The sequence below is a fragment of the Taeniopygia guttata genome, chromosome 5 (assembly GCF_048771995.1).
Source record: "Taeniopygia guttata chromosome 5, bTaeGut7.mat, whole genome shotgun sequence".
Lineage (NCBI taxonomy): Eukaryota > Metazoa > Chordata > Aves > Passeriformes > Estrildidae > Taeniopygia > Taeniopygia guttata.
In genome coordinates this window covers 27374029-27397962 of record NC_133030.1, presented here as the reverse complement: position 1 = coordinate 27397962, position 23934 = coordinate 27374029, and the positions used below count along the sequence as shown (strand labels likewise).

At 39.6% G+C, this 23934-nt stretch overlaps 1 protein-coding gene and 1 long non-coding RNA gene across 2 annotated transcripts; one reads left to right on the top strand and one right to left on the bottom strand.

Moving 5' to 3' along the window:
• Positions 1–33: 33 nt before the first annotated feature.
• LOC140684280 (uncharacterized) lies at positions 34–6453 on the top strand. The gene is made up of 3 exons (XR_012056324.1): positions 34–494; positions 2366–2435; positions 6259–6453. It is a non-coding gene; the product is annotated as an uncharacterized lncRNA (long non-coding RNA).
• On the bottom strand, positions 4106–17147 carry LOC100222906 (embryonic protein UVS.2). Its single transcript, XM_041716619.2, has 11 exons — positions 17073–17147; positions 16887–16911; positions 15851–15988; positions 14441–14558; positions 13701–13879; positions 10012–10093; positions 8982–9109; positions 7154–7269; positions 6525–6750; positions 5322–5440; positions 4106–4757 (listed from the first exon to the last, which is right to left on the bottom strand). The coding sequence occupies exons 1-11, from the start codon at positions 17139–17141 to the stop codon at positions 4527–4529; spliced, it is 1431 nt and encodes a 476-aa protein (XP_041572553.2). The 5' UTR covers positions 17142–17147; the 3' UTR covers positions 4106–4526.
• Between the last annotated feature and the right edge of the window lie 6787 nt (positions 17148–23934).

Genomic DNA, 23934 nt, shown 5'->3' with positions numbered 1-23934 from the left:
AACACAGAGCTGGCGACGCACGGCCCTACGGGAGTTGTAGTCCCTTGCTTCTCCCTGCCCGCCTTCAGGTGCTAGGCGGCTCTCCACAAATAAACTACACTACCCAGAACTCCCCACGATCCCAGCCCCTGGCCGGCTCGGCTACCATCGCCGCGCAATGCATTGTGGTACATGCAGTCTGGTGCCCCTGCCCGCCATGGCCCAGAGGGCATTAACTGTTCTCGGGTGTTAATAAAACAAGAAAGTGTATTCTCTAAGGCTGACAGTGTTGCGCTTAAGCTACTCTGGGATTTTTTTTTTTTCGTCCTAAACCTGTGGTGAGATCCTGGCTCAGAATAGCAAGAATCAACTGAACTGCAAAATTCCAGTTATTCCCAGCCCATCCTTCTGCCAGTGTTGATCCGCCTGCCCTCAGGAGTTAAATGTCTTGCAGTGTTTGCAGAAAGAGTCACGGAGTGCAAATGAGTCATCCTGTTAACAGCGTGGGTTTGCAGGTACATTGTGCATTCTTTCCAGTTTAATATATAACCCCACGTTGTAAAGACATACACAATTAAATTAAGAAATGGACTGATTTATTCAAGGAAGTAAAACTCATTAATATCTGAATAAAGGGGGGAAATGGAGGGTTCTCTCTCAATCTTTCAATTTTGGCATTTGTTTGCTTGTTGGGGTTTTTGTTTGGTTAGGTTTTTTTAATGGTAGAAAACATTAGAAAGACAAGTGGAAGCTAAACTTCGTACCTGTCCAGCAATTGTGTTAGAGGCCACCCGGACATTCCAGGTATTGTAGGCATAAAGCATGGAATTGAGACAAATATTAACCCAAATAAAAAGCTTCATTGTCTTTGCTATTGAGCTGCTCAATGGGAAAACAGGAACAGGAGACTTCAATCTTGATGTTACAGTGCAACCTACCGACTGACAGGTGCCATTTGGAGTGCAGCTCTTGTAGAGAAAATACATCTCCGTGCCAGCGCGGCACGGAGACGTCGCTCTCTCCTCTGGCTGCAGAAGCTGCGCTGCACGCTCCGTGCCCGTGCCCGCTCCCGCTCCCGTGCCCGTGCCCGCTCCTGCTCCCGTTCCCGTTCCCGTGCCCGCTCCCGTTCCCAAGCCCGCTCCCGTGCCCGCTCCCGTTCCCGATCCCGTTCCCGTGCCCGCTCCCGTTCCCGTTCCTGTTCCTGTGCCCGTTCCCGTGCCCGCTCCCGTTCCCGTGCCCGTGCCCGCTCCCGTGCCCGTTCCCGTTCCAGTGCCCGCTCCCGTTCCCGTGCCCGATCCCGATCCCGTTCCCGTGCCCGCTCCCGTGCCCGTGCCCGCTCCCGTTCCCGTTCCCGTTCCCGGCACATGTCCGCCAGAGGGGGCCCGGGCCCCGCGGTTCTCCGGCTGCTGAGCCGAAAGCCATTTGGCAGCCGAGCAGCAGCAGCTTTCCTTTAATTTCTGTTTTTTGACCGCGGATGTTTCCCATGGTAAAGCGAACTCGATTATAAAATCCTATGTGACGACTTAGCCTATAAGGTTTTCAATTTCTATTTGAAGTGCAGGAGAGATTAAATGGGCTTTGGATTGTGTGTCTTCTTGCCAAAGTCAGTTTTGCACAGTAAGTTTGTACATTCTCTGTACTACATAGTTACAGCTACTCTGCTCTGGGCGGCTCCCACCTGGAGTGCTGCATCTGGGTCTGGAGTCCTCAGCCCAGAAAGGACAAGGACCTGTTGGAGCACATCCAGAAGAGGGCCACAAAGATGATTAGGAAGCTGGAGCACCTTTCCTATAAGAATGTGCTGAGGGAGTCGGGTCGAGTTGAGTCAAGAGATGAGAGGGCTCTGGGGAGACCTTATTGCAGCCTTTCATACTTATAGGGGGCTTATATGAGAGGGGAATAAGAATTTTAGCAGGGCCTGTTGTGATAGGACAAGGGACAAGGGTTTTGAACTAAAGTAGGGTTGATTTAGACTAGCTATAAGGAAAAAAAAATTTTTATGTGTGGGGGGTAAGACACTGCAACAGGTTGCCCAGGGAGGTGGTGGATGCCCCATCTCTGGAAACATTCAAACTCAGGTTGGATGGGGCTCTGAGCAACTTGGTCTAGTTGAAGACAATTGCGTATTGCAGGGTTTTGGACTAGGTGACCTTTATGTGTCCCTTTCAACCCAAACTATTCTATGATTCAATATCCAGGGTTGTGGTCATGCAAACAAGTGTCATCTCAACCACAGTTATTTGTTTATGTAAGGGAAATATATTTTAAATTAAACACAAAAATAGACCTATGAGTAGTACATTTTTGTGTGCTTCTGTAATGCTTTATTCCAGGCTGTTTTTCTCCTGCAGCAGTAATTGACAGCTCTCTATTCTGGTTCTTACAGACTACAAAAGCATAGCACTCAAAGGCTCTGATTTGCCTCCCAGGCAGGAACCAGGACAGTCTCAAAGCAGGTAAAAAATGAATATATGGACACAAACACTCTTACTTTTTCCACACACACAGGCCTGTGGAAGCACTTCTCTCTTTAGAAACATCTGGTTTTGTATGCAATTAAGGTAATACCTTTTTGTGTCATGAGTTATGTACATCTGTGGGAATGCATATATTCCTCACTGCTAGATACCTCTGTGTTTTATGGTCAAATCCTTACATTTTAGATTTCAATAGTGTGTTGAGTGCTGAACTTTAATATTAGAACTTCTGAAAATCCTCCTATTGTGGTATTTGATTCCTAAACTTTTGACTATACTGTCCCTTGTGTCTACTAGCTGATTACTCTTACTTCATATAGTTCAGAATATGAGTGTATTTATACATGGGCAATGTTCTACTTAAAATCATATTTCTAGTGCAAGACCAGTATTCCTGTGCGTGGTATATTGCTTTTGCTCTTTTACCAAGTATGAGTAAACATCTAAAACATTGCACGTCTGTAGAGCTCCACATCAGATCAAGGGAAGGGAATCTAAAGTAATACTCAAGTTACAAAGCTGTTCAGCACTGTCTGTTTAAAACAGGGACCTGTTCAACTTTGTTATATAATGAGAGTTGTCATGGGGTTGTTACTTTTGCACCTCCATCAAAGTCCTCAGATTCAAGGAGAAGAATTAGCATTTTTACAGTCTGAAGCTGAGCTTAAAAATAGAAGTAGAGTTTAATTTTCTGACATACTGATTAAATGGTTACATTCTCCAAAAATATGCCAATCTAAATTGTGAGCCAAATTAAATGAAGGAATGCTTTTTATAGCCAGAAAATTGGAGCTTGTAAAAAATACAAATATTTGTTGCCTGCTGTGCTTGCACTTTCCCACCATGATGCAAGAAAGCTCTAAACCCTGACATCCACAACTTATCAATTATCATTCTTCTGTGGGTGAAAATTAACCAGTGCCTAAAAAGCAAAACATTACAGATTTAAACCTGTCCCTCCCACTGCTACAAAGTCATCATAATTAAAAATTGTTTTGGTTGCACCAGGAAAGCAAATTGGCAATTTCTACATGCTCTTCTTCACGAAGACATAACTTCAACAAAATCTTTTATTATTCATTATGTTTTTGCATCTCCCAGTTTGGCATTAGTATTTAATTCTGAATACATCAAGTCAACGCAGTGTTAGGTGTTTACAATGGTAATTTCTTTCTCCACTCCAGCTATCTCTTTAGAGGAAGAGGATTTCTCTCTACAGACAAGGTACTTCACACCTTAAATGCTCACCAAAGAGAACATTCAATGGTCTTTGCATTAGGTCTTCAGTTCTCAACACATTTTTAAAAACTATTTTGGAAACACCTTATGGACAATTTCAATACCTGACTCAGGCCGCAGCAAAGTGGCAACAGCAGGTGCTTCATTCCATTCCCTCTCCCTCACTGCTTGCTTCTGCCACTCTTAACTTTAGTTTCTTTAGTTAAATCTGTTCCCTGACCTGGTTCATCTCACAGAGGAGTAGTGCAAATCTTTAAGGTGAGGTACTCTACATCATGTTGTTCTATGACACCACTTGTTCACTGTCAAGTGGTGATTTCCAGGCTAAGCTCTGGTGCTAGTATGAACTGTGTAAGTGATCTTGGCTTCAAAATGTAAATAAATGTGTCTGAAGATTTTTCTGTATGCACATTTAGGTTGGGTAATAGCATTTGCCAGAATACAGGTTAAAGTTGCTGCACAGCCATGTTCTGATTTTTTTTATGGGCACTATAAACTATAAAGTTTCTACCACTAGAAGTTCTTGAAAATCTGCTTACGTAGTTTCACCTCTGCTATTGTGTTTGGCTGTGCAACACCAGCAATGAGAATATCGTAACAAAAACCTTACTGTCTCAGACAGAAGCATCTAGTGGGCAGGAACATTTCTGTCCTTGATTCACCATGGAAGTTACACCACTGTAGATGTAAGACTAAGAGGTCAAACTTCATGCTTATTAAAGGTATCAGTCTATATATTTTTTTTCTGAAATTGGTGGCACCTTCACTTTTACCTGTGGCTAGCTGGACTCTTACTCTCATTCTGTTTTTCAAACCCTGTCTGTATTATACTTACCTAGCAAATGTATAACTCATCACAAATCCAGGCAACTCCCACACTAAATCACTGTGGAATTCAACCAGCACAAAGTTCCCAGTGGAAGTAAAGTCTGCAACTTTCTCTGTCCCACAATAAGGGCCAACTGCAGGTGACATAGGACGGCTTCCATCATGTATGAGCAAGTAGTCAAAGATGCATCTGTCACTATATTCCAGCTCAAAGGATAACATTTTGAGAGATATCTGGAGAAAATACAACCAAAGCATTTTGTTTCTAGGTTGGAGCCTTTCATCTTACCGATTTTTTAACAACAACAACAACAACAACAAATACTCTGAACTCATTATGTGCAGGCACCATTTTTTTATTCTGTGTGTGCACCACATCCTGATTCCATATGGCAATGCAAATTAGTAGCAAATTATTTACTTAATTCATCAGTATTTGATTTGGAAGGAGAGGCAAGGGACAAGATTGATCTTCAATGCTTCACATTTTTTCCTCTAGAGAAATATAAAAACAGCACCTGGGTGATGTTTCAGTTTTCTAGTGGGAGCTCTTACCTAGGGATTATTTTGAACAAAACCTTGAGGTACAGGCTAGATTCATAAGTTCACTTGCACGTGTAAAAGTTTTCCCTTGCTGAGCACCTCAAATACAAAGTCCAGGATAAATTCTTAAAATGAATTTTTACTGTGAGAATATCTGATGAAAACATGACATAACACCTCTTATTCTTCAAGGGAAACAGAGGTTTCATCAGAGAACAGTGATGAAACCCACAAATGAATTAATCTGTGCCTTACCTTGTATCCTACTGGAGAAGTGATGACCCAGAAACATGCTCGGTTTTTGGGGTATTTATTGGGGTAGTTTGGAGAGGTGATGACTCCCTTTGAATCTCTGAAAGTGGCTCCACAATTCACTGAGGAGTAAAGAAGAAAACCAGATATATTAACGAGAGTGTTTTGTCAGTAGAAATGAGCTTGCTTACACCCTATTGTACTATTTCTTTAAACCAAGAAAAAATGTGCTACCATGAAAATCTACTGCTGAAGTACTTTATTTCTTCACTTAGTATTTGTATCAGCAGCTGTAGTGAAGGAACTAGAAACATGTCTGATAAATAGTCTTTGGAGGACAGGGAACATCTGCATCTAAAGCTGTATCGGACTTTCCAATCAGCTGTTACCATATTAGCATAGCATTCTGCTGGCACTGACTGCCCTTCAGAAAAAAAATACTTCAGCTCAGGTATTCAAGATTGCATTATCAAGCTAGATCTAGTGCTTTCTAGAAATTATTCCAGTGAATAAAACAAAAAGAGTAAAAATAACACTTTTCTAAGACTTCTTTGATTTATGCTCCAAAGAAGCTTGGATTTTCAGTTGAAATAAGGCAACTATGGGCTACTGCCTTCTTGCTGAATGCATGATACAGAACAACAGAATTTGGTCTGGCAGTCCAGAATGCATTTGTGTGTTTGCAAAAAAGACACCCCTCACATGATTACAGGAAGCACAGTGTTCTGTGTAAATAACAGAAGCTTTTAATTCAGAAGATGTAAGGTACCAAAGGTACCTCTGCTGCTGCATAAAATCCCACAAAACCTTGAATAATATCTTGCCCAGATACTGGCTTTGCATCTCATTGGTTGAGGTCTCCTGTTGATTCTGCAGTCTTTGTGTTCTTTGGCTGTACTGCTCTTATTAATTTCAGTCATTGCATTGTTTTTATTTAAAGACATTGTTCTGGAGATATGAAGAAGCGTTACAGAGGCTCTCAGAAGAATGTGAGTGAGATCTCGGGATAATAATATGAGACCCATGTGACATCCCATTTTCTGTCTCCTGTGAACTTGTAGACACATCATTGCCTGGCCTTCTACATTTCCAGTTGCTATGAAAGTGTGAAGAATGACAGCAGAAAGACCTACTCTGCAGTTTTCAGTTCTTCTGTACAAATACTACTAATGCTCTTCTGCAAGCTTTGTAAAGGAGTGTTCATACCCCTGTTGTAGGAGGCTCTGAATCCTGTGGCTGTAATGCTCTCATCGCTTGCAAACTCTACCAGCATTGTGGATCCAGATGCTACTAAGGAGGGCAGTGGACCCTTCCCACAGTACTTGTCCAGCAAGACTGGGGAGCTCTTGCTGTTCCCGTTGTAAATTTTTATATAATCAGAAGAACAGTCTGAGGACCGTTGGAGATCAAAAGCCTCAAACTGCAGGAAAATCTGGAGAAACAAAAAAGCACAAGTTGGGTTTGGTGTTATACACAAGGAAAGTCTTGAACCTTCATATTCATTTTACTATCCATGTATTATGGAAACCTTACTTTCTATATAAAAAGAGCACAGAATTTCATCTAGCTGTCCTATTACTGAGATCCCAGAGACTGATGTCTCACTACTGCTTGTCTTTGAAAAGCCATCCTATCTGAACTGGATAAAAATCAAGTTAAATAATCCCTCTAATAGTCTGAGTTCTTATGAAAATTGTTGAGACTTTCATTTACTGCATAACAAAGTAAATGTCTTGATCCATGAGCTGACTTCCAGGAGTTACTCATGGTAATGAAATAATGCTGTGTAGCCTGGATTCTGTGCTTGAAACCTTTTTCTTCCTAATAAAAATTACCTTGCTTCGACGGATGCGGATCAACCACAGACAGTTGCTATTGTTCGGGTATGGGGATGGGTAATTGACAGATGAGAACGAGCCTTTGGGTTTAGGCAACACAGAGCTACAGCAATCTGAAGGGAAGAACCAAACAACATTGAAGAGAATGAAAACTGCACAAAAATATTCCCATAATGCTTGACAAGTCTCTCCAACCATTTGCAGCAGTCAAGCTTGTATAAATGAATTATAATTCTTACAACTGTATTGCTGCTCCTGGTGTAAAAATTATTGAAAACCTGGAAGTGATATAAAGGTAGTTAAAATACTTGCCTGTTTCAGCTACTAATGTTTTTTTAAAAGACAATAGGGCTTCATTCACATATATTAGTTTACTAAAAAAGGCCCGGATCTTTTGTGAACTCCCGTAACTTCAACCACAGAAGCACTTTCAATGACAGCAGTACATACATTTCTATTAGCAACGGTGTGTATTCATAAGTGTGTGTAAAAATCAAGTTTGAAAACAAGATTTTGTCAAAGTAAAGAGAGGTAGTCACTAAGGGAAAAATCTAACAGAGAGCACTGAAGTCAACCTACAGACCCAGTGACTGGTATACAAAGTCTGATCTCATCTATCTTTTGTTTTTCCACATCTTCATTTTTTGCATTTTATATAACTCCCCAAATTACAAAATATGAATATATGACATCTGTTCATAGGAATTTTTGACATTTTTCTCTTGCTTCCTACTTTTCCTGAGACAACCAGAATTTTTATGGTTTTTTTTTTAGTTCCTAAGTTTTTCTCTCTTTTTAAAATTTAATGCTTTTCTTCCAAAATATATAGATCTAATTATGAAATTGCATGGTAATGGTATTGAAGTATGATTCATTCCCAGCCCTACTGTTGAGAATAAATATCACTAAATACTTGTTATCACTATCTTTGAGACCATCAATTGTAAAGTTGTCTCATCTGCAGTTGTGAATTTGGGGGACCCACTCTCAGCAATGATTACTGTACCTAATAATCCAACTGAAGGAATGCTGATTCCTTCTAAATTCTAATTATTTAACAAAGTTCTAACATAAGAGTAGAATTTAGTGTACTAATATTTAGGTTTTGTTAATGCTTCTTGCTGTTTTGGTGGAAACTAATTGAATAACATCTCAGAAAAGTCAAATACCATATAAATCAATTAGCCTTTGTCCTGGGAATTAAAGCAAAACCCGTGCACTGCAGGAGCATGATGTTATACCTGTTTTGTGCATCTTGGCTGAAGAGTTCCTGTCTACAGAGGAATGTTAGGTATTTCTAGACTTCAAGATACCACAGGGATGAGCTGAGAAGCAGATGTGGCAAGAAAGTAAGAATCTATACAAAATGCCTATGGTTTTCTCCTCCAGGGGGTTCTGATCAGGCTGAATGGCACCCATGCTTACAGCCCTGCAGACATTTTGTAATTAAGAGAAATCACAAATCTGGCACTACTGATGCATATGACTCTAAGCTCACAGCTGAGGAGAGCTTACATGCTTTGCTACCTTCAGAGCTTTCCTGAAATGAGAATGTGACAGAGGTAGCAACCATGAGTTCTCTGGTGGATTTTGCTTATCTCAAAGAGCAGGGATTAGGTGAGGATAACTCAAAATGAGAGTGAATTATTGAAAGTAAATTGTCCTTTCCAAGAAGGCAGCAGTTTGGCACAGGGACAGTTCTGTTTCCTGTTGTAGGGTGAAAGAGATGTAGTGAAGGGACTGTGGACTGCATTCCTTTGGGGGATGTCTGTCAGTACCTACAGACATCAGCTGTATTCATATGCCTTCTATCTACAGCACTTACTGCACTTGTAGAGCTTGTTGATTTTAGCTACATCCAAGTTACTCAGCCCTTCTCTCTGCCCAATAGGTATAGAGGGGTCAGGAACTGGTACAATAGTTGGTTTTCCAGGTGTGCTGGAGAAATCATACCTGTAGAAATAAGGAAATCACATTTCTAGATTGCTTTTCATAGACAGGGACGTTCTCTAACTGCATTATCATTTCTCGTGTACCATGTAAACAGAATTTTAAGGGAAATTGACAAGAAGCTTCTCAGAGACCTAGTACCCTTCCCTGAAGAGGACCAGCATGGCAGATGTTTGGTGTTCAGCAGGTAAAAGCAAGCAAACAGAAAAAGCTGCTCTGTCCTGAGTGAAAAGGCCACTAATGTCCAGCAAATCCCACCTTCTTGGTTCCTGAGGCAGAGGAGCAGAAATAGTTCTGTTTCAGTTACTAATTGCCTATTTGCTATCTGCAACTTCCTGCCTTCTGCTAGTCTAGTTTTATTCAATGTTATTTTTTCAGAAATTGTTACTTGCTTGTGGAAATAAAGGAGAAGGTACATGATACAAGCTTGTACATTATGGACTAAAATGCAGCCTTAGACAGTGTTCCCAGATTAACAGAAGGCAGCCTACAACATCTCAATAATATAAAAAAATTCCATCTTTCTTGCCTCTACACTTGAATGTTGTTGTCTATGATCAGCTGTTACTACATTTATGAAATAATTTAAACTTCAGAACTGGTTTAGATCAGTGGTTCAGTAGAATTAGACTTTGGACCACAGACCTGTCAAAAGGCCTTTAGCAAGAGGCAAGAGTATATTGGAAGAAAGATTGTCCTATGTTTTGTTGCTCTCCATATCAACCCTTGTTTTCCAGGAATCCTTCTGACAAAGAAAGTGTGCTCACCCTTAATTATGTCCATGCACTCAAATGAACAGCAAAAGTCGCTCCCTGCACAGAGCAACTTCTTCCTAGATCTTCTTCCTAGCAGAAGATCTGAAAAATGTTTGCTCATTTGAAAGGATATTTCCGCAAACAACTTACGCGCCATAGTGCATCACTGAAGAGTAATCATAGGGAAGACCCAGGTTTTTGGAATTAACTTTTCCAAAGTTCCCTTGTTCCCCTGTAAGGTGGGAAAGCAGCATTTCAATTATTCAGAACAATTATTACTGTTCTAATAGTACACTGCCTGCTGTCATAATCCAGAGAGTAGCATAGGATATTAATACGTGTTCTAATGAGATCTTGGATCTATCAAAACCACCAGAGATTTTTGAAATCCATGAGAACCCATTTTTATAGTCTAGTAGGTTTCAGAATAAAAAGTTAATCAAGTAAGTTTTCATATAATCAATTAATACATTCTACTCTTCAAACAAAAATATTCCTCTCTTAATCTTCCTTAGTGTGTCTCCAAATACATTTCAGTGCCATTATCTTGAATACTGTAAGCATCCAACCTATGTCCCCAAAGCTGTATCTGTACCTTGAGAGGGAAATCTGGCTGACCACCTAGATGAAAAATTAGGAGCTATGCATGGGCGATGTCATGCTGAGCCCTAATGCACAAAAGAAAGGAACATATTTTCCCTGCTACTTGTCCCAGAGCCCATGCTACCAGACATGTTCAGGCTTTGTCTCTGATCAAACCCATCAGCAATGACTAGAGTGAAGTGATATGATTCACATGAAGCAGAAAAACAAATTCTGTCAGAACAGCTGCTGAGCATCTCATCACTTTTCATCAGTGTTAAAAAGTGAATATGAGATAAGGTGTTACACTGATACAGGGCTGGGGCCCAGGGATAGAGACTGGATTTCATGTCACCTAGCTTTATTTCTTCAAGTTAGGCACTGAAGCTATTCCTCAAGGCTTCTAGGATAGTCAGAGGAGAGGGAAAGAGACACACAGTTGGAGGGAGTTTCATGTGAAGAACGCACTTATTTTTCTCACTGGCTGGAAATCATGAGTATGAATTATGTGCTAGGTCTCTTCTCCATGGTGAGACAGGCAAACGAGCACTGTCAGAGCAGGGAGCTGAATGCAGCCAGCCTGGCATTAAGACTAAAGCCCTAGCCACTGAGCACTCCTTTCCAGTTCTGTACCTTCATTATTATAACTACAAATGTGGTTTGTAAACCACAGACCATCTGGACAAGAGTTCAGAGTTGGACATCCTTGAGATCTACACAACTCAGCTGGTAGGCTTCCAACCAGAGCAAATCTCAGCCAGTAATGTACTTCAGCAGTGGTCCTGGGCTGAGGGCTAAGAGATGCAAAAGGAAGATTTGAAATCCCAATTAATAGAAAATTTGGAAATAAACATGAATTTAGAGCTTTTCATACCTGTAAAACTCAGTTAAGGCTTAAACTGTTTCTCAACAGCATTGGCCTTCCTGACTGTGTTTTAATTTCAGTCCTTATCTGTATACTAAGTTCAGAAAGAGTTATCATCAAGTGTGCAGCTTTTTCTTGAGGTGATGAACAGAGAACACAGTTCAAACGTGGTGAAACACTGAAGCATATGGCTACAGTTTGGCAAAGAAGTGCTTTGCTGAATTAGTTTTCTAGATAAAGAAAAAGTGACAGCATCCTAGCTGGACTGAAGTGCTGCCAGCAAACTACTACCTACCTCACCACATGTCAAAGAGATCTGGCTGTCTAGACCTGCACATGTTTGGAGCTTACCCCATCTTTTCCACTCTCAAAAAAGGAAAAAAAAAAAAAAAATCTACCTCTGCCAGAATGTAAGTGCAATGACTCAGAAGAGCTGAAAAGGAAACTATGGCTGAAGATTCTGAATATATCTTTTTTCCCAAAAATGTAGGAAAAATAAGCTGAGTTTCAAGTAGCTAAGTGGACAGCAACCGATCAGGCTACATTTTGTCAAAACAAAGAAGTAGGATGTCTTCCAAGGTAAACTGCTGGATAAAAACAAACCCCAGAAAACATTCACAATATGGAAGTCCTAGCAGGAGAAAAACAGCTTGTGTGAGAGAGCTGAGATGCTGGAAAAGGTCTTAAGGTCTAGTTCTGCACCACCAAGGTCAGCAGGAGCTCTGCCATCAGCAGTGTTAACAGCAGCAAGATGTAACATTACAGGCCTCATGAACATAACTCTTTCTCCATTTCCTTTTCCCTGCATATCTTTGCATTTTTTCCCTGCAGTGCTTGAGCTGCACACTCTGCATTCCAACTCCCTTGCCACACCAACCATCTCATTCTCCACCCCTGGCGAACACTCAAAACACTGATGATACACCTCATCTCCTTTGGCACACCCTTGTCTTCTTTACCTCTTCCCCCTCATTTATCATTTCATGATACTGTGCTTGAATCAGAGCTTAGTTACATCTGTATCCTTTAGGAATTATGACATCTGAACCTGTGGAGTTCCCTTTGCAAAACTACTGTAAGACTATGTGTGTTTAGTGTATATAACTTCATGTTTTCAACTTCTCTTTCCTAGCACATCCTTTGCTGACATTTCATGGCACACCCTTGTTGTACAATGGCAAACAACTCACAGCAAAATTACACCTTATCACTGGAGCTGAAACCTCAATAAAGAACAACACAAATGGAATTTACTTAGGATATCATGGGAATAGCTGAAGAAAGTTTGGAGAGCAGTGTGTTAGGAATTTGCAATAAAAACAATCAAGTTCCATCTGGAGAAAGAGATGGATATATTTTTAGCTGTGCAGGATATTGTGTAGTTGAGTATCTTATTTGTTGAAGAGACTTAATAGAATTTGGTATTCAATTGTCTGGCCTCATTTACTATTATTTTCTATAATGAACTAAATAGATTATTGTATTTTTACAATTGTTATGGATTACTCAGCTCTCTAAATAGCTGCCAGACAAGTGACAACCTGCATACTTTCTTCTGGTATTTTCCTTCTATGTACCACTTTCTCCCTTTCTCTTGGATCTCTTGCCATTCTCTCTACCCTTTCCTCCCCAGAGCCTGGAGTTCTTGTAAATTGTGAACCCATGTTCCCAGCACACAGATCATGGGCACATGCCCAAACAATTCATTCTGCACTCCTTTCCATAAAGAGTATCCACTTGCTTTTCCTCTACAGAATTGACACTCCTGATTGCTTCCTATAGCTCCTTCTTTTCATGTGTATATGATCCTGTCCACGAGGAGGATATAATTACAGTCTTTCCTCTCACATCAAGCCAGGTCCCAGAATTTTGGAAATGCTAATGGTTGCGTGTTTCCACATTTAGTCTCTTGTTCATATACATTTTTGGATATGTGCATTTCAGTCACTGCCAAGATGCCTACTGGCTGCCTTCCCCTATTTCCATGGCTTTCCTGGGATAGAACTGTTGTGTGATACCCCAACATGATCTTGAATGTCGCACATCACCCCCCTCACTTAAGGGTCCCATAGTCTCGCCTCCTGGCCAAGTCTTTGCAACAAGATTTTGTAATCCTCATGATCCTGGTATCCTGGGGTCTGGGCTCAAGATGGCAATCAAAACAAGAATATAGAGCTACTTTTAGGCTGCATCTTTCACAGTGCCATAGGTGAAACCACAGAAATTCCCTTAGTACAAACATTGAACAAGAAATTCCATCACACGGAATGTGCTGCTGCTGCTGCTGCAATTCAGCCAATATTAATCATGGTTCTTATTTGCATTGTTATTCACAGGAGAAAGGTTCTCCTATAACTGTAAGTATATATTTTCTAAGATTTAGTGGACATACCTGCCACTATGTGTTCCCACATAATCTTGACAAACCTGTCCCGATCACTCCGTGCCTGTTCATGGATGAAACCCAGTGCATGGTTCATTTCATGCTGAATTGCTCCTTTATCCATGCAACCATTTTTCACCAGGCCTACTGCTTGACGTCCTCCAATCTTTCCAAAGTAAGACCAGCAGCTAAGAATAAGCAATCAATAACCAAAAGGATCACATTTAGCAAATACAAATATATAGATGTATTGATTAAGTCACCAAGGTCCTCTAGATATGCAGCCACAGCAGCGGACATGAAAATAGTCACTGGCATGAGATATCTACACTTATGAAAGCTGCCAAATGTCATGGTGGGAGGGAAATGAAACCTTTGTGATGAGGATGGCAAATTTTAAACCAGTAAATTGGTTATATCAAACTAAGGCGAAGCAGTATAAAGTGTTAAGCAAAACCTGAAACAGTTATACTTATTTAAATTTTTACAGCAATTAAGGAAAATTCCTTATTTTGAATTACACCCCATTATCTTTAAATCCACACACACATTTATTCCTGCAGCCTATTAGCTGATGTAACTACCACTATATCTAAAGAAAAATGAAAAATTGCACCTTCTCTCTAAATCTTTACTGCTAGCATGGAAAAAAAACCAAACCCAAAACAATTAATTATATCCAAAACAAACCAGAAAAAAATTGAAAAGACCTTTTGAGTGCTGCCACTCTCAGGAGACAAGGAGCTTACCTCTGCCCTCGTTCAACATAAACATAGTCTGTTTCTGTAGTGCGATTTATGAATTGCACACAGGTCAGCGTGGAGATCTCTTGCAAAGCATCAGCAATCCAAGACCTCTCTGTTATTGCTAGAAAGAGAAGGGGGCAGGAGAAATCTTTCATGGTTAATCAAAAACAAAGGTGCATTGGTGGGGTGCATTCCTTAAAAACTTCACAGCACTCATTAGCTCTTTATCATACAAGTATAATAAAAAAAGGGTAACAAACATTCAGAGATCTTCAAACTGGTTGGCCTTTTATGGGGAAGTATAGCAATTACAGCTATCCCATACGCATATTATTTAGGAGACAGCTGATGGAAAGCAAAAGATTGGCATTGTTCCTTCCATTAGGCAGAACAGACGAAATGAGGCAGTTTCAGATACAAATAGTTGGATTGAAATATCCCAAATGAGCCAGCTGATTGTAGCTAAGCACCAAAACCCTATTTTGTTTATCAGAAAGAGCAAATGCCTGCCACAGCCCCCTTGAAAGCACTTGAGACAGCCAAGGCTCTGAAGATCACGGTGTTTCTATTCAGATACCAAATAAATATCAGAGTGTTTATCTACATTTCGGCCTAATTTGACTTCCTCAGTTATGAATCATCTGCAACTGATGTGTATCTCAATTTCCTAATATTTAAACTTTGGAGAGAGGCAGATAGACGGAATAACCCTCACCTATCCACAAAAGTATATACTGCAGTTCTGGAGGCACATGGGCAGAGAAGCAGCCCAAGAGATTGAGCTTTCCTCTGTTCCTTTCCCTGAGGAACAGGAATCAGGCTCAGGCTGTATTTTTCTTCCATGCCATTTATTCTCAAGGGAAGATCTTTGAAGAAGGGTCTGTATGGAATTCACTTCTGCAGCTTTTTGCATCGGACAGAGCTATTGACTGACTAGAGGGAATCAGCAAAGGAAAAATACCTGCAAGGATTTTTGCTCCATTTTTGTCTCTACACGGGTTCTAGTGTGGGAATATTTCTATGAGAGATTTAAAATAAAATTACACCATTAGAAAACAAGTTCCTTGTGGTAATTTTGACAAAAATGCATTCATAATGGGAAAAAATTATGCCTCTTCTAATGTCAATATCAAAGTACATTGATAAATATCAAAGTACATTGTAGCTAACAGGAGCAAGCTAATATTTGAAATTACCTGACTATTGGCCCAAGTAACCAAATATTTTAGTGTCATCTGTTTGGAGTCTTAGCCAAACTTCTATGGGGCTAACATGATAGAGAAAGAGACGTGTCAGTAAATTCTCACTTGTCCAAAGGTTGCTTTTGGTGCATGACATAGAAACATAAAGTAACAGGGAGTTAGGGACTGGAAAATCAAGGCTAACTTATAGCATCCATTTGCATGCACTCACAGAAATCAGAAGAGATGTTAACTGGAACCTTGACCAGTCCATCTTGTGACTTGGGCCACAAACAACTCTCACAGTTAATTGCACTGCGTCGCCCTCTTCTCAAGAGGATGTCTCCTTCATACACAGTTATTTCACTACCTGGCAGGTGCAGAAAGTAAAGAACATACAAGGCACTGAAAAGGCAAATACATGTACAGAAAGGGAGATGAGGTACACTAACCAAGATTTTGCATCTTTCAAAATTTCTTTCACTGAAGTTAATTTCCTAATAATGTGAAGAAAGATTAGTATGCTGAAAATGGTTAGGTTTGTCCTGCTTCCTGGATAGAAAAGTTTAGTATTAATATAAATGTCCTAGTGTAGCTTTAATCAAAGTTGTGACTAAATAAACTTTAGCTTAAGAAGCATTGGGAGGGTTCAGAGGGGACTGCTGTTATAAGTCATTGTTCTCTTCATTAGAGCTTGTGGAATTAAAGAAAAATCATAACTGACCTCTGTAAAAATAGGATTGATCATACAAAATAAATAACTATTTTTATCATGCATATTGAATGTATGCAAGCTATTAATGACCAAATTAGCTGTGAATTTGTCATAAGACATTGAACATGCACCTCAGTTCTGACTCTAAAATACTGGGAATGCATTTCTCACAGACAAAAGCTATCTGTTATTCGGCAAAAAAATTACAGAAGTCTTGGGTATAGCAGACAGAAAAGTACCATATAGCACATAAGATAGAAAACAAAGTGAAAAATACTCTGATTTGCTAGGGCTACATATGGAAAAGAACATTTCATGTAGCAATTGTTCAGTAATTCTTCATAATTTTTTTATCACAGCAGCATAAAAAAATCACAATGAATGTGACTTTAAAACACATTTGAGTTCTGTGAATTGCCTTCCACGGATGGTGGGGAGAAAAACCCAAAACATTTTCAAAGAGAAAAATATACCAAATCATGATATTGAAGCATACAGATACAGCTCCATCAAAACCTGTAGTTATTTATATAATAATTACAATCAAACTCACCTAAGGCATTCTTTCTTGTAGCTTTCTGGAAAAAAAATAATACATATATTTTAGTACATGCTCATCTCCATAACAGGAAACCTCTATCAAGTAGATTCACAGCAGTAAGAGTTTCTAATTAATTTTAAGATAGAGCAACTCAGCAGCAGCAATGTAAATTCTCAACATCTCAGAGCAGGGACACACCTGGACGGGTTTACTGAATGCAAAGCTACAGAGAAATGCTAAATGAGTTGGCAGAAGAAAGTACTTCATCTTCAAATTTCCAAGGTGAACTTCTCTGCTCTGCAGCTCAGTTCTCAAAATTGTGGTTAGTTTACTTGGGGCAAGTTTTATGGGAAAGCTGCTGTTGTTGTTAACAAGCACAACAAAATTAGATAACAAGAAGTATTTTCACAAAACAAACAAGCTGCAGGACCTCTCAAGAGAATTTCCAGGCTCTCATTTCTTATTTATCTTTAGAAAACAGAGGAAGTGGAGCAATAGGAAAGAAAATTCAGTAACCTTTAAGTGACTCATCTTTAATTCTAAGAAGAAGCCATGAGCTGCTGCAGGTCTCCTCACTGCTGACCAAGGGACAGGATATCCGGCTGCAGTCTGTTTATGGCCAGACTCCATCTCAAGGAATTCTTTGATCCATCCACACTGACTACCTGTAATAGTTCCTCCTCAACTTGCTGCCAGGAGACACCCTGCTCTGCGAGCCCATCTACCTGCCTGTCCCCTCTGTGCACAGCTCCCAGCCAAGCATTTCTGCCCAGGAGCACTCAAAATCTGTTGGAGTCAGAGATGAATCTGATTGTTGACAGAAATTGTTTTTCCAACATGGTATCTTGCAATATCATCATTGCTGCCAGAAATTTTGTGTCTTTCTGCAAGTCTGCAAGTACATAAAACCACCAGGTCACAGAGTTTTGGCTTCCCTGCCTCTGGGAAGCCCTCCTTTCTTTGATGTCCATGAATAGAAACAAGACTAGAAAAGCAGGATGAATCCTAGAAAACTCACACTGTTAGAGTAAGGCAAAGAATTAGAATATTCATGCTAAAGCCACACGAACATCACTATAGGCAGGCAGATCCTGTTTTCTTTTCCCAGCTTCAGTCCCTGCACAAATACTGAGGAGCTGTAGAAAATTGTAAAGATTTACTGTATCAGATCTTTAAGAAACAAGCAAGAAAACTTTTGACATTTTCTAAAAAGACAGTATTTTGAGGAACCTATGTGGTTCACAGCAAATCAAGAGTGCGAGTACTTTTCCAGAGAGATATATGGGCTGGTCCTTTGTTTTTAAGGAGTACTTTGCTAGGAAAATTTTAGCTGATACTATGTAAAGCTTTGCTACAAGTATTTTAATTTTACCCTACTAATAATTTGCTCCTCAACTTTCTAAAACAGTCCACATATCTGTGACTTCCACAATTTATCTGCATTTATCATTTCCATGTTGAAAAATAATGAGGTATAGATAAAAAGGGCCCTTTTTTCTTTGGCTGATCAGAGGATGAAGTTCAGAAGTCCTCTTTAGTCTGTTGTATCATTGACCAGAGGCTCTGCAGTACAGTTCCAAGCGAGCTCTGTGTGTATTCAAGTCCAGGCTCAAAAGAGAGACAGAAGGAGTCACAGGAGCTTATTTCTGCGGGCACACATCACAAAATGACACAAAAGAGGAGAGAGCAGGTTATTAGGCAATAAAAGCAAGAGAACAAGACCAGATCACTGTGGAGAGCCTGCAGCTGGGTCACTCCAGGTGTGCAGCAAGCAGGGATGGGAGGGCCCTTTGAAGTTCTGCCATACAGTTTTGCATATTCATTCCATGGGAAAAAAAAACCAACCAAACTCAAATAAGAGATTTATCCCATGGTTTAATTAGTTTTCCTGACTGCCAGAAACAACTGGATATTTTTCAAGGCTAATTTATAGACCAAAGTCTTGTATCACCTGATAACACATTATCGGGAGCTGTCTCATAGATGCAAATTTCCTTTTTGATGCTGCTTGTCTACATTATCTGTTTTGATATTCTACCAGAATACTCTTCAGGTCTTGGTTTCATTATCTATCCAAATAATTTGACTACATAGCTCTAACTTGCTTTACGTCTCCCATATGCCTTTTCTTATATTGCATTTGAGAGTTCTCATTCTTACCCACACTGTCCTTGATCTACCACATATTTTATCACTACTATTTGTTAGAAATTTTAATATTATGTTTATCACATTTTAGGGGATTACTTAGTTTCACCTTTATTCCATGATAGAGAATGGTTTTGCAGTTTACAGTCAATACAGATACTGCAAGTTGCTTTAACCATGTAATCCAAATTGCTCTTGGCAAAGCATTAAATAACAAAGTTAGAAAAAACAAACACCTGAATTTGTTTAAGTAGAAGGTTTTTCCCTAGTTCTGTATCAGTAACAGGTATCATCACAAGCATTAAGTATAGTATGTCCCATGTTTTTTCCATAATGAGAAAGTACAGAGGCATTTTCCCTGGCTATAGCATTAGAGTGAATGAACCTATGAAGGGTTCCCTTCCTGTGAAAGGAAACAAAATTCAGGAGGGTGAATGGCCATGTGATTGTCTAAGCATCCAGTGGAATATCACATTAAAGCTCAGTTCCTCAGCTATTCACTCAAAGGTTATGCAGACAATTTCTAGTGAACAAACAGTTGGCATAACTCAACTGTGTGTTCACCTTAGGAAGCTTATTACCTTTGAGGTGGAATCACAGATATATACATGTTTAAAGAGGCCAACTGTCCTTGCTACATTAAAAACCCCAGTTTAAAAAATAACAGTTATAGAAAGCATTGCACTTACTACATGACAATTCTTTTTAAGGCTGTTTTGAGCAACTTTGCATTTAGCAAGAAGTCAGGTTCTGAGGAAGAGCATTTTAAAATGACTTTGTAGCCATTTAATGAAGCTATTATACTACACTATAACAGGCTGAGAAGAATTAAACAATAAAAACATACACAAAATTTCTTTGTGTTTAAAATGATAATATTTTACAGTTAACTGCTTGGAGATATTGTGTCTTTCAGTATGCTAGGATTAGTGAAAGCATGCAATTCATGCCTCATTAACTGATTGAGAGAAGAAAATGAGCTTTCCTGCTTTTGAATTGTCAGTCAGTTAATCAGTTTAGAATAATTAAATCACTGACCTTGATCAAGTGCAAAATAGTTTTGGCTTTTGCAGAAAAGGTCAAAATCACAAAAATAAGATTTAAATCTGATCCCTGGTCCTTACTTTGTCCCAGTTACCGGGCAGCAAAACCAGCCTTTCGTAGAAAAGGTTTTGAGCAAAGCATACACTTGATACAAAAACCCATTGGATGCTAGTTTTAATATAATCAGTCAATTGAGATGCATGTTACAGCATTTTATTCCACTGCATATATTGACACATTTCCACATTTTGGGTATGTTTTTGTTTAAAAAAAAATATTTATTCTTTAAAAGAAAAAAAATCACCAGTGTCAATACTGAACTATGTTGAAATCAGTTTAAAACCAACATGTTTTAACCAACTCTTTTCCTCCCAGACCTCCTGCAGCAGTGTGATCTCTGCTATTTTACCATCACTTATCCTTTACCTTCCCAGTGCCAGAATGATACCATAATAGTAGAAAGGAGAGGTGCAAGTCCAAAGACTTTGCACTGGAGATAACTCCAGGGGTCAGTGAACCTTAACCCCAGATGATGCCTAGAGACAGGAATCAGCTGAAGCATTTACAGCACAGTTGGTTTTCTCTGATATGCAGTAGTTGTAGGCTGAAGAGAACTTTACTGTATCTTTTGAACTTGATGCATGGGGAAAGCTGGGTTCCTGGTGACAAGCCACAAAAGTTGTTTTCAGTATTTGAGTATTAGGCACCCAAGGACAGAGCCAGATGGGATTGGCTGGTCTAGAGCTTCCCTGGTTCTGATAAAATTCTGGTCTGAAACCAGTGTCCAACTGCAAACATCACACTAAAGCATTGTTTTATGTTCAGACACATAGCAGGAGTCCTGATTTAATGCTGCTCTCTAGTGGTTTGCCATTTGTGCAAGTGGGACACATATTCAGAAACAGTCAGGAATGCCCCATCACCACTCACAGCCTGTTTGCTCCTTTGATCCCTGTCTCAGCAGGGATCACTAACTACTTCCTGCAAAAAATGCTCACAGGCATGAAGAGTCTGTCCTGTAAGCTGTGCTGAGAAGTGATGCATCAATTTTAGCCGGAATCATCTCAAAACTATGGTTTAGCTTCTGCAGCTTGTGGCTGCAGTATGCATGTCCTCCAGACACTGACAGATTATACATACAAATGCCACAACGTGTTTCTGAGGTGCTGTGAGAGCCTATCAGGAAAATGGGCCATTTAACTGCACCATATTCTCTAAGATTCTCAAATCTCAAGATTTGTTTTCTTGATGAGTCCTCCTAGGAGCTTTTACTGCTAAACCAAATAATCCTCCTACTCTGTTCTAGCTCCACTTTAGCTACACAGCATAGTTCATTACCCCTCTCCTGATTTGCCTTGAAAGAGAACCAAGACAAATGAGTCAGAAGGGAACAGCCTGAAAAGGGCTACTCTATAAGGGGGGCTCCCCAGAAGAGCACAGCCTGTTTGATGTGAATTGCATCCAGAAGCTGAAGGCAGAGACAAGACTAAAGACGAGGACGCAGCATAGAACCAAAGTCCAGGAAAGAAAGCAAGACTAGGCCAAAGACACAGTAGGGAAGAAATGCAGTTGCTAATTCTGGATCCTTTTAAAAGTTTGATTGCACTTTCTTGTAGCTCTGGCCCTGTGGTGATTTAAGCAGTGCTTACTGAGCTTACTCAGCAGCTGAACAGTTTCATATGTTCAGCTGCCTCTGAACTCCTGGGTGAGCCTCATCTGCTCCTAGTAAGTTGTTACTATTTACTGCACTGATTTGTGCTAAAATCCTTTCTTGTCAGCAGTGATATTTGCTCTGAGACATTCTTCTGAAATGCAAGATTTCCTCAGATCAGCTCCTGTAAGGGATGTTTTATCAGGAATATCCCTATTCTGCTCTGTAGCACATCAACCTAAGGGATGCACAGCTTTGCTGCAGTAAACATATCTTCTCCTTTACTACTTGCTTTCCCACTGATTCCATCAAGTTTGATTAATTATTGTTGGTTTTCTTTTTAAATTCTCATTTAACCCATGTTATATGATGCCATTTGTCAGAATATACACTGCTTTTTATTTTCACTATTCAGATCTTCCATTCTTTATTTCTGCTGCTTCCTGTGTCTAAGCATGATTGTTTAATTTTTACAATATCTAGTACACATCTTATTTCCATTTCAGATAATGATATTTTCTCGCCATTTTCAAATTTTTATGCTTTTAGTTGCTCCTTTTGTTTAACTTCTTTGCTTTTTGGGAATATTATAAAGGTTCATATTATAAATGTGCATGTTTCAGGTCTTTCTCTGCAACCAGAATTTGGACTTTATAAAAACACAGAAACATATATACATCTACATACATTTCCACAGCAGCTTTCAGGGCAAGAAAGAAAATAAGCATTGAGTACCTGGGAGAAAGCAAACATTTCATTCATAAATCTGTCAGGCTGATACTTCAGAAATCAAATAGGTTCAGTTTCTCTGAATATTTGTAGGGACAACACATGCTTTGGGACTACACTGCTAAACTAAGAAAGGTCAAAAAAATGTACAAGTGGATTATAATGTTCAGAATTTTCTTAGCATGTCTCATTGAAATGATTATGAAACTATATTAAAATATTACACTGAAAAATGAGGAGAGTAGCTGCATTTCATCAATAAAGAAATTCAGATGCTGACTCATGGAAAAGCATATCCAGGATCTCTCAGTAGTAGAATGAGAACTGAGTCCCATGTCCTCACTCTCTATGTGGATTGCTATACTTTCCTGACAAGCAATATTTGTCAAACGAACAGAGCCTCCAGTTTTTAAGCATTCTCTTGTAAGCACTTACAAATCATCTGCGTGCTATTATCTCATTTCTACACAGAAATTTAGGTCAAAGCTGAAACAGGGAAATCTGAGAACCTGCTGTAGAATCTTAGTGCTGGTTGATATTTAAATTAGATATTTTAGATGCTCATGTTCTGCTAGGAAAAAAAATTAAAATTAACTTGGTCACTGTCTTTCTCCTGAAGATTAAAAGTAGCTAAAACTACTATATAAAGGTACATTTCTGTATCTGTCAGCTGAAGAACCAGATACCTCATGAACAGTAAAATTAAACCAAGGAAAGAAGGAAGAGAAAAATATGGTGACAGAATCTGAGTCTGTTGTATCTGAACCTGTGCTTTATGACAGCTGTGCCACAGCATTTTATGCAGTTCTGCTACGCAATCTTAGCACTTTCCCTGCTGCAATGGAGAACAGACACCTTTAGCATTTTGCTTTTCAAATAGCTCATATATTTTTCAACAGTTACTAGAATCCATATAACTTGCCTGTGCTTTTATCTCCAGGGCAATGCTGGTATCCTATCTCCATGGTATGTCTACAATAGGCAAACTGAGGTCACTTTTTTCCTTTTAGAGCTATAATTATCAAGGCACAGCCCATTAGTGGAGAATAGCATGAAGGAGATGAAAGTTCCCTTTCATGGCAGTAATGGTCCCACCACATTTCAACAGGCTCAGAAAAAGGATTAACTGTACGTGCTAATCCCTGTATGCAGACATAAAAGCATAAGTGCATAAACACAGAAACAGAGTTTTGCATAGGGGCAGTGTCTCTTGCAAGACCTAAGCAAACAAACACCAACAAATATTTGCTCTGCAAGGGGTTTCTTAAGGGTGTATGAAATCTGTAACAAGCATTTAAACAGTCTGTGCAAAATACTTCTTGGGTGGTTTTGTGGTGAAGCCAAGGTATGAATCTCCCTCCCCACCCTCTACAAACCACTGCTGTGAGTTGGGTCTGAGATGGAACTGGATTCCTGTCAAAATAATGGTTTTGTATTATATCATCAGCTCTGAAGCATTGTTGTCACCCACTTTGTGTGCAACTCCAA